This window comes from Crocodylus porosus, unplaced genomic scaffold (assembly GCF_001723895.1).
Source record: "Crocodylus porosus isolate Cpor-Errol unplaced genomic scaffold, CroPor_comp1, whole genome shotgun sequence".
Lineage (NCBI taxonomy): Eukaryota > Metazoa > Chordata > Crocodylia > Crocodylidae > Crocodylus > Crocodylus porosus.
The window spans coordinates 26,555,781-26,566,541 of record NW_017728914.1 but is presented as its reverse complement, the minus strand read 5'-3'; the positions used below and the strand labels follow the sequence as shown (position 1 = coordinate 26,566,541).

The following is a 10,761-nucleotide window of genomic DNA, read 5'->3' as shown; positions in this document are numbered from 1 at the left end:
AGCATGCCAGGATGCTGGGGGAGTCTGGTTTAATTTAAACCAGCAAGGGGTCTGGGACAGACATTGTATAAACCGGTTTGAGCTAAACCAGTTAAGTCTGATACTACATTCAACCAGGTTTATCTCAAACCAGTTTCAGCCATTTTCTAACTGGTTTACATGCACTGAACACCTGTTCTGTTACAGGTTTAAGCCAGTTTCTGATCACTTAAATTGCTAAAACTGGTTTATGTGTAATGTCTGTCCCTAGCCCTGTTAATCCTATTGCAGATCTGTACCCATTACTAAACAGCCACACATCTCTTTGCTTAAGGGCTCATCAGCCTTTAATACTGCTGTTGCAAGCTAAAAACAACAAGCCTTCAGAGGGTGGAGAGAGAAAATTTGAATAGAGCTTCTCTCTATTATGGCTGTCTCTCACAGTGTCGTCCATCATTCACTCCCACTTTTATTTAGGACCGCTTTCTTCCTGAACCATAAACTTCTGCCACAGTGCCCCTTCATCATACCCTCAGAAGAAATTACCCTGTACCTCTAATATACATGTGGGCTGTTGTGCTCTGATCCTACTACATGGAGTAAAAAGGAGTTTTTCTTCTTAAAAAGCAGCAGAGTAAAGCAGAGGCAGTCACATATGATGCTACGCTATCCCCAGACATCCATGTAACTACCCACAGAGAAAGGAGGGTGTCAGTGTGAAGGCAGGGGAGCAACAGGGACTTGCAGAAGTATGAATTTAAATGGAACAGCAGCCTTGTAAAACTGTCCTGGAGTTTGACTGGTGTAAGCACAGAAGAACTTAACATGATGATGAGCATACAAAAGATTAATGATGTTTTACCAACCAATTAAAGCAATATAAAATCACTCATCCTACGCAAATAGAATTTTACAAGCCTGCTGTTATTAATCCCTGGTGTATCTGAGCACAGCAGGAGGCCAGGTAGCACAGATGGGAATGGGTTGAGATTCCCTCACATTTCTAGTACCGCTGTAGGCTGGTACATGAGCCATGGAGTTGAGACAAGGTTTCCCTAGCTGTCCACTGCTTTTCTGTGTCCCCGGTTGGCTTTGCATTTGCCAGGTGGAGTCATAAGAACAAAAGTGAAGCTAGGCAGTGGCAGCAGCTGTAATTTTTGTCCCAAGTCCTGAGATGGCATCTAGGACTGGTGCCCCGCTTGCCCCCATGGAATGTGTCCTGATGAGTACGGTTGTGCAGTATATTGCACTGCAAACACGTTTGCAGGGGCACATATGGCACAGTCTAGTGTTTTCTATGCTGCAAGGGCACGCATTTTTTTTCAGCATGTTTTTTTTTTTTTACCCTGGATATCCAGGGGTCAAAGAAAAACAAAACCTGGGGAAAAAAAGCGCAGTGCACACTCAGGCAGCACGCGCTACTGAAAGCAGAGTCAGGCCGCCCAGAGCTGCACTGTGGCTGTCAGCCAGGCTCCAGCCAGCAGGATCACCATGGCTACAGCCCAGGACTCCAAGTAAAGCTGCTGGGGCCAGCACAGTGTTGGTCCCAGCCTCCTCTACTGCCCCCAGACTAAGTTGTCACGCAGTAACTTGCCACACACCAAAGCACGCATGGCACGGGTGTTCCTGGGGGACAAGTAGCTGCGGTGCATGGTGAACCGTCACTACTTGTCCCTGGGGAACCAAACGTCCTCGCACGTCTGGACGCGCCCAAAATGTCTGTCTGTGGTTCTCCTGCTGTTGGCCAAACTTGTGAGTTAATAAAGAGACGGTCCAAGCACATCACTATGCCAGGGCAGAGGTCAGCACAATCTAGAGGAGAGGCAGCATGCTCTACATGCCCTAGGACAGGATGACTATCCCATTGGACACACTCCTTCAGCCCAGACAGATCTGCGTAAAGGGATCTTCTCCACGGTTAACTCTGGTCAGAGGATCTGGGCCAGATTTCGATTCTATCACATATTGCTACAAAGTGAGAGTAAAGGGGGCTCTACCTATAAAACTCCTTATTTTAGAACTGTAAAAATTCAGGGTTTGGGTTTTTTTCATTCACAATGTTTCTCCTTCAATTTTTAGAAAGACAGCTGGGTTTTCCTATTAACCTCGTAGGTTTTCTTTTGCATAGGGTGAATTGGGAAAGGTTAGGGCAGAACAAATGAGGTTAATTACTAGACATCCAATTTTGTGTACTATAAGCCATATTCCATGTGGAATATTGTATAGCAGTCACTGAGACAATAGAAAAATGAAGACAAGTAGATTGAAGTTTCTAGGAGCTTCTGCTTCACTGTACAATGGTGGATTTCTCACTGGATTTTTATACAAAAATAGACTCAAAATAAAAACAACTTTTAAAGTAAATACAAATAATTAATGCCTTGGCACTTTTATATTGGTACTCTCAACAGCAAATATGCAATAAATTATTAACTTTTAAGAAAGACTTGATGTGAGGCTTCTTTTACATTTTTGATCAATAGCAATAGTATTTGCTAACATTGTGAAATACTGCCTTGGTTTCAGCACTTTCTGGCTGGAAAGTTTGTAGCTCTGTTTTAGAAATGTTCATGCAAGCATCAGAAAGGATTAGAACATAAACTGAAAATAAACAGAACGGCTTTATTTTCTAGGTCACTTACATGAATGGTAATTAAGGACCTGATCTCACTTTGCTACATTGTTTTCAATAGAAGTAGCATCAGGCTCCTAAGAATATTTGTCTTGACCACTGGTGATTATACTAGAGGGATTACATATTGCCTGCTGTTGTTACTCATTACCTATGTGCCACAATTCCCGTGGAACTTAATACAAGTGCTGAGTGTGTGGGGGGAAAGCAGAATGAGGGACTATATCCTTTATTTAATTGAAGATAATGAAAAGAATTGGTTGGCGTTTCATCAAAATCCTTGCATGCAACCGTAAAAATAATAACAATTTAACCTTTTATTACTGTTCCTGCAAAATCAACCATGCATTCTACCCAACCAAACCAAAGATTTTGAAATAAGTGCATGAATACAAACTGTAAAGATTCACGGGCACGTCATAATCAGACTTTTGGGCATTAGGTAACAAATACTAACAGCGACTTATTCAGCATGCAGGGATGAGTTGTGAGGCAAGCTGTAAGTCTTCAGCTTACCTGTTCAAAAGAGTGAAGTCCACTCTCCTTTCCTAACCGCACCATATCATCCATTATTGCTTTCTTCAGTTCCTGAGTTAGAACACACAGATTCTCTATTTAACTCCATAGCATATGTAAGTAATCATATTGTCAGCAAGAAAATAAAAGGGTTTATTGAACAAAGTATCAGATCCACTGTTGATTCTGGCAGCCTATACATCAATTAGCACTCCTTGTGTTTGAAGAACTAGCTTTCTAAATTGAAAAATATATGATTGTTTTATAAATTAGTGTAATAATATTTTTCCATTTTTTATACAGTGGAAGACACAAGGTCAATATTTTTAAATGTCAGGGGCAAGGACAGAACTCTACGGTCTTAATCCTGAAAACAAATGTGTATTTAAATTTAAGTACATGAATGGTCCCACTGAAAATAGTGGGAGTACTTGCATGCTTAGGTTTGATCTTATCAACTGTGAGCTGAGGGCCCTCAGCTCCCACTGACTTTATATCACAAGCAGATGCTTAGTTCCTCTGAAAATTACTCTGCTTCTGCAAATTCCTGAAAATACTTACTGAAGTGCCTCGCTGTAGAACCAAAGTTAGAACGTTTTGGTTTATGTTTTGAATCTTGCCATTGTAAAGGAACTTTTATAGATATATTGTTTTAGCTGAGTTCAACAAAAATAGGAGGGAAAGCATTACTTTTCCTGAGAGTCTAAAAAACTACATAGGGTTAATGATAGGAAATAAAGACTGACTGAGATATATTCAAAGGAACACTCCGAAAAATGCGAGAACAGTTATAATGGAGTGGACAAATAATCCATCTACTCCTGTATCTTGTCTCTGACAACAGATGATGCTCAGTGCACATCAATAATATAACACAAACAGCACTAGATAGTTCAGGCTTGCCCTGCCCATTTTCTTTTTGTGAGTATACCTTTATTTCAATTTGTCATTTTCTAGCATGAAATGATGTCACAGTTCACTGGTAACTGAACACAGAAACAAATGTATAGATATATATAGACACACCATATTTTTACAGAGCTCTGCATATGTTCCTTCAAACCCTCTTTTTTTTGCCCAGCCTGGCATGACTTCAGAATCAGGTACCACAATTCCCACCAAGAAGGCCTGTACCAGAGGGAAAAAAGAAAAGAAAGCTGGAAAAATAGTGTACAGCTAAATAATGAATTATTTTTACAGCATACTGTTTCAGTAAATAAATACTGTCTCTCGATTTGCCTAATATTCAAAACACTCTCTTGTTCAATCATTTCAGTGAAGCTTGGAATGGATTACCTAGGTAAATTATGGCATATCTAACTTTGGAAGTTTTTGAGCAGGTTAGAAAACTATTTCTCAGGAATGATTTGAGTCCATTTGGTTTTGCCTTGGGGGAGGATGGGTTAGATAACTGCTTGAGATCCCTTTTAGACCTGTTTTCTTTGATGTCTACGAATGTTGGCTAAAATATATGAAAAAGTACTTTTTGTGCTCATCCCTTCGGACAGTTAATATATTCGCCAGAAAAAATATAATAGGTTGCCCCAGATTCTACTGTTTGAATTCTGTTCTGCACCGACATTAATAGAATACTTTGGTTTTAAACAACTGATATGAATAAGAGTAGAATTTGGGTAATTTCGCTTATAATGTTCTTGTTCTTGGGTCTTTGACTCTTGGGCGAGATTCCTCTTGATGTCAGTCATTTGTGCATAAGAGTTAATTGTTTGTATTTAAAATATCAACCTGGTGATGCAAACTGGATTTGCAGATGTGCAGCTATGTCCATTGTATGTGCAACTGTAGATTTCTGACTTTAAAGCAATTTTGTGAGTAGAATCTCAGTAGCCAGTTTTGACAACGAAGCCCTAACTGTTCTGTCTGAGTAGAGAATATTGTTTTACCAAGCTGTGAACAGAGAAGACTAAACTCTCACATATGCCCTGGGCAGGCCTATATAACAGAGAGCGATACACTGGCCCAGTGCACAACAAGAGATCTAATTCAGGTATAGTTCTAGCATTTGTGCTCTTGCCATTTTTATTTGTAAAAGTTGATGCCATGATTTTCTCATTATTACTGTTGTTTTAGTAGCATATCACTAAGGATCCCTGGTTATAGATCAAAACCACAGTATGTAGGTACTGTACAAAAGGACAAAAAGTCCTTATTTTAAGGAGTTTATAATCCAAGTATAAGACAGAAGCAACAGACAGATACAGACAGACCAACAGGGGATATAAGGAAACAATGGGACAATATTGGTTAGTGTGATGGGCAATGGACTCAGCATAACAGTGAGGTTAAACTTTTGTCAGGTTCTCTCTTGGCATTGTGGCAAAGAAAACTTTTAAAAAGGGAATTGAAAGGATTTAGAGATTAAGTCTTCAAAGTCCTCCCTCTCCCCCACTTCATGCTGCTTAGCTTCATGGCGAGGAGGGAAGCAATGAAATGAAAATGAATCTCTTACACTTTCCACTTGTGACTGCAAATCCAAGAGTTTAACTTTAAAATAACAAGGTGTTTCAAAACAAAGAACAAAACACGGACAATTATTTTGAAGCACTACATTTTACCTGCAAGCTGTCACCATGAACGTATATCTGGGCAACAGGATCACTGCGGATATAGATATTCTCAATCTTTTCAGGTGCTATGTATTCTCCCTGAGCAAGCTTAAATATATGCTTCTTTCGATCAATAATTTTAAGAGTCCCATTCTGTTCAGAAAGAGAAATGACAGGTGCCCCCAAAGTTACGTAAATATACAGGACCCATAAACCTCTTGTTTCTTTGTTTTTACATTTCAGCCTATATTTCGTTATAAAGCTAACAATACATTTGTGAAGAAGTGCACAATATCTTGCCTATTGCCTGGAATAGAACATCTGGGCTAGGGACAGACATTACACATACACCGGTTTAAGTGATCAGAAATCGGTTTAAACCTGTAACAGAACCGATGTTCAGTGCCCATAAACCAGTTTGAAAATGGCTGAAACCGGTTTGAGATAAACCTGGTTGAATGTAGTATCAGACTTAACTGATTTGGCTCAAACCAGTTTATGCAATGTCTGTCCCAGACCCCTTGCTGGTTTAAGTTAAACCAGACTCCCCCAGCATCCTGGCATGCTCTCTGGGCTGGGTGGGGCTCTCTGCTCCACAGCAGGGCTGGCCCCTCCTCTCTGCTCCCTGGCTGCAGCTCAACAGAGACTGCAGGCATCTGCCTGGCTTCCCCCTGTTCCCCTCCTCCCCTCCCCACCCCCTGCTTAGCAGGGATCCCCATCCCCTTTGCCTTACACAGACACTTCTCAGCATTAGATAGCAGACCACATGCTGGCTATGGTCCCTGCCATGGCAGACAGGACAAAGGCAGAATCAACGGGTAGCTGGTAATGTCCCTCTGTTGTTTTCTTAATGGGTTGGTAAACACTGACTCAGAGGTAATAAACACTGTGTTAATCAATTCCCTGCTGGGCTGGTCATGGGTTCAGGGGAGAACCTCTCCCTAATCACAGCGTCCTGCCACGGCCTGGCCATGCCCCCCTCAGCTCAGCATCATGGAAGGGAAGGGAGGGCTGCTCTAACACCCTTCCCCAGCTTCTAGGCTGAGCCACTGCAGGCATGCGCCTACATTTCTGGGATGTCTTTTCAGTTACAAACTGGTTCAGCCTAGCCGGGTTAGACTAACTTGCGAAGATTGAATCAGTTCAGGCTCAGGCTTTTTGAATGTCTGTCCCTAGCCCCAGAGAGAACAAAGAATAGGTACTATTTGCATGTATGGCAGGGGTGGAAAAAATGCGGCCCGTGGGCTGGATGCGGCTCTCCAGGACATTCTATCCAGCCTACAAAATTTAGAAAATTAATATTAATCTGCCCCTGGATGCCTGTCATGCAGCCCTCGATGGCTTGCCAAAACTCAGTAAGCAGCCCTCTGCCCAAAATAATTGCCCACCCCTGATGTATGGGAATGCAGGAAATCAGTCCTACCCTGGATTAGCTGGGGTCAAGTTGCCCAGCAGAAATGATTGTATTTGATTAGTTCTCCTCTGGGAGATGTTCAGGATCAGGAGAATTTTTTTTAATGAAAGTAAGTTACTTTTTTAGTCATGATGGAATATCTTTAAGGGTATATTTGAACATCCAGTGATAAACACAACGGGCCAGGAAGTGATATTCTGGTTTTCAGAAAATTGTCTAAAATGTTGAATATTTTTACATAAACACATTAATCACTTTGGCTCAAGCCAACGTGAGAGCAATTTTTCTTCTTGTAAAATCTCTGCAAAATATCCATTTAGCAAGCTAGAAACAATGGAAAAAGTCAACTAGGTAAAATTGGGAAATGGGTTCCAAAATGATGCGGGGTAAAAAAATTCAAAGAAAATTTAAATGCCTCCATCTTTTCAGATGTTTTGCATTATTTTGCCATTTTGTAGTTGCCATCATCATTTTTCTCTCTTCAGCCCTTAAAATTTTTAACACATTAGATGTTGCTGTTTTGCCAAATTCTTTATCAAATACCATTATAGTTAAACATGAAAAATATTATCTTTTAGGAAGTAGAGATGTACTTTCAAAAGAGCATGACTTGCTATTCCCTTTCACTTGAATAGTAGTTTAAGGTGTTCAGTAGCACTGAAAATCAAATATCCTATTTTCAATACACATGAAATTTTCTTTTCATTCCACCTCAGAGATTCCTGTATTTCAGAAGTGGTTTTCCTTATCCCCATCTACTGAATGGGATCTCTTCCAAAGAGCAGAAAAGGTTGAGTGATTTTCTTTGAATATTAAAATGGTATCTTGGTATAGGTAGGTCTGTTTGATAACCCACAAGGATTAATGGGCTATCAAAGAAACTCTCCTTTTTGCTGGGCTGCAGAAGATAGTCAACTTTGAATTGGGATCCAGATATATGGACTCAACTTTGAGGATTCTACAACTCTTGCTGGTTGGTATATCATTGGTCCACAAAACAATAAAACAGTCAACAACAACTTTCCTTAAAATGTAAGTTTAGAGAATTTTCAAAGAAAGTGACAATTTATGTAAGAACTGAGTGTTGGAGCAGTACATACAGGTAACCACTTCCCAATGTCTCCAGTATGAAGCCAGCCTTCTTTGTCCAGCGCTTCAGTTGTCCTCTCTTCGTCTTTAAGATAACCCTTGAAAACATTGGGTCCTTTCACACAAATCTGCAAATGAGTTGTGGTTCATGATAAATGCTAAAGCTTCTGTTATCAAGCCATATTAACACATTAGGACATGTGTAGACGAAACGGGGGCCCTAAACTGAAGCAGTGTAAAAAACACTGCTTCAATTTAAGGCAAAGTAAACCACCATGTCATGTACACCCATGTCTTACCTGCCTCTCCAGAGGTGGGGAGGGGAGGGCAAGCTGCCAGTGGGCAGAGAGGTCCCTGGGCTGGGGCTGGGGGGTGGGGGGACTGGTGCTTCGCTCCACGGCAGTGGCACACCCCCACCCCCCAGGTGGACCTGCCCACAGGCACCCAGCTTGGGCAGTTCCGGGGGGCACAGCAGCTTCAGAGGGAAGGCTCAGGTCCCCACATAACTCATGCAGGCAGGCAGGCTCCAAGGGGAAAAAAAAAAGATCAGGTTTGCCGCTTTTTTTTTTCTTCTTCAGTGGAGCCTGCCTTCCTGGGCTGCTACTGGGCTGCCTGCACGGGATGTCTACACAACCCCTGAGCACATGGAGCCTGGTGCTTTACTTTGCAGTTGTTGGGAAGCATACTAAAACTCTTCCAAGGTATTTTAGCTTGCTGCACCCCCAAGTAATTTAAGGTGCCTTACGCTGCCAAATTTGCTACAGCAGCTGGAATTAATGCGCAATACGTTGCCGATGCGTGCAAACACCAACACCATTAAAGCAGTGCAAAAGCTTTAACCTGCTTTAAAGTGTCATGCACACATGCCCCCGTTTTGTCTACATTTACTCTTTTGAGTAAGAGTTTTCTAGAAAATAATATTTCCACTTATCCCACCACCCGAAGACTTGCTTTCTTTCTCACATTTTTTTTTCTTTTTATATTTGTAAAACTGTGGTCAATTTTTGGTACTAACATCTGGCATTTTATTGTTTCATCATCCCTAAAACTACCATGAAAACTGTACAACTAACTGCCCAAGCAAGTAATCTCACAGCATTCCATGCATTTCTGCAGCATAAATAATTTTACTTAAAAAGGACTTATTTTCACTAAACACATGCTTTGGAGAATACATATAGAAAAACACTGGATCTTTTTTGAAGTCATAGTGAAACAGGAAAATGCTCAGTGTCTGAACATTTTGAAATACGCTGGGAATATTTCACTGACATCTAGTCAAAACGAACACTGTAACAAGAAAAATGGGTGTGTTCACAAAATTGTGCATGATAATTGAGGAGCAGAGCACATAGTATATTGACGCCCATTACTGCATGCTTATAATTCAGTTTGCCCTTAAATACTTTGCTGAATTGGAACCTTTAACAAGTAAGGCCAAATAGCATGATCTTAATGATGCTGTTACTCTGATGAGTCTAAAGCGGATATTTTTCTGTTTAATCAGGGGCATAAATGTCTTAAGTACCAAAACATTTTCATTGTTTATTTCAGTATGAAATACTCCCTGTGTAATAGAGAAGCATGAGGACTGAAGGACCTGATCTTAGCAATCCTAGGCCCTGATCCTATCAAAGGACCTACTCAGATGACTGCCTATGCCCCTATGTCAACCCACCTCATTCTACAGGATTCTGTGTGGAAACCTCAGCTCTTTAAAAAGTAAGAAGCACTTGCTGGAGGAGCAGTCATATTAGTGATTCATTGCAATCTGCTCTGGGCTGGATAACTTTCCTCTGTATTGCTTTTCCTGTCATTTCCTAAGAGTAGCATATAATGCATCTACAACTAGGTACTCTGAAAAAGGATTGCCAAATGCAACAGGTAATGAATATGAATAGCTCACAGGTTTCTAGAACAGAATGGGACAAAATGTTAGCAGGTGGGTTATGTAATATTTGAGACAATACCTCTCCTTCACTTTTGGAAGCAAAATAATTCAGCTCTTCCACATCCATCAGTTTGATTAAGTTGCATGGCAAAGGGGCTCCTACGTGACCTGGGAATCAAAGTTAAAAAGTCATCTGTCACTTTTTCTCTACAAATAGTGCTCAGGAATTATTAGTAGGCACCTCACATATTTCTAGCTCAGTGTTCTCAAAGCATGTGTGCCTCCTTGCAGAATCCATTACAGTCTTTGAAAAACCATTCACCTCCTGTCTGCATAGGATTCCTATTTTTCACGAATGTAATGATTCAGGATATTTTTGGCTTTCCTTCTTCCTTTGGCTAACAGGATTTCAAATCACATTTTCATTTAAAAAAAAACTTAACTCAGAGGAGCTTGTTAAAAACAAAACCCAAAATTCTGTATCCATGTCACCTAGAAAAGTCAGTTATAATGGCTTTAACTAAAACATTTTCTCAGTGAATATTGTAGCTGTTTAATTTGCTCTAAATTATGGTAGGTTTCACTGACTCTGATGAGCTATTCTGGGAGACAGACTGCTACACCCTTAAGGGTCCTCAGACCACAAAATATTCCCTACAAATGGCCACTGTGA

At 40.7% G+C, this 10,761-nt stretch overlaps 1 protein-coding gene across 4 annotated transcripts in view; it reads right to left on the bottom strand.

Moving 5' to 3' along the window:
- ACSL6 (acyl-CoA synthetase long-chain family member 6) overlaps nucleotides 1–10,761 on the bottom strand; it is a 108,235-nt gene that overhangs the window by 8,758 nt on the left and 88,716 nt on the right. For all 4 annotated transcript variants that reach the window (XM_019535051.1, XM_019535048.1, XM_019535050.1 and 1 more), the window contains exons 16-20: nucleotides 10,168–10,256; nucleotides 8,209–8,325; nucleotides 5,704–5,847; nucleotides 4,154–4,255; nucleotides 3,128–3,199 (exon numbers count right to left, since the gene is read on the bottom strand). In XM_019535051.1, the coding sequence (XP_019390596.1) occupies nucleotides 3,128–3,199; nucleotides 4,154–4,255; nucleotides 5,704–5,847; nucleotides 8,209–8,325; nucleotides 10,168–10,256 (524 nt within the window). The remainder of the gene's footprint in view (nucleotides 1–3,127; nucleotides 3,200–4,153; nucleotides 4,256–5,703; nucleotides 5,848–8,208; nucleotides 8,326–10,167; nucleotides 10,257–10,761) is intronic.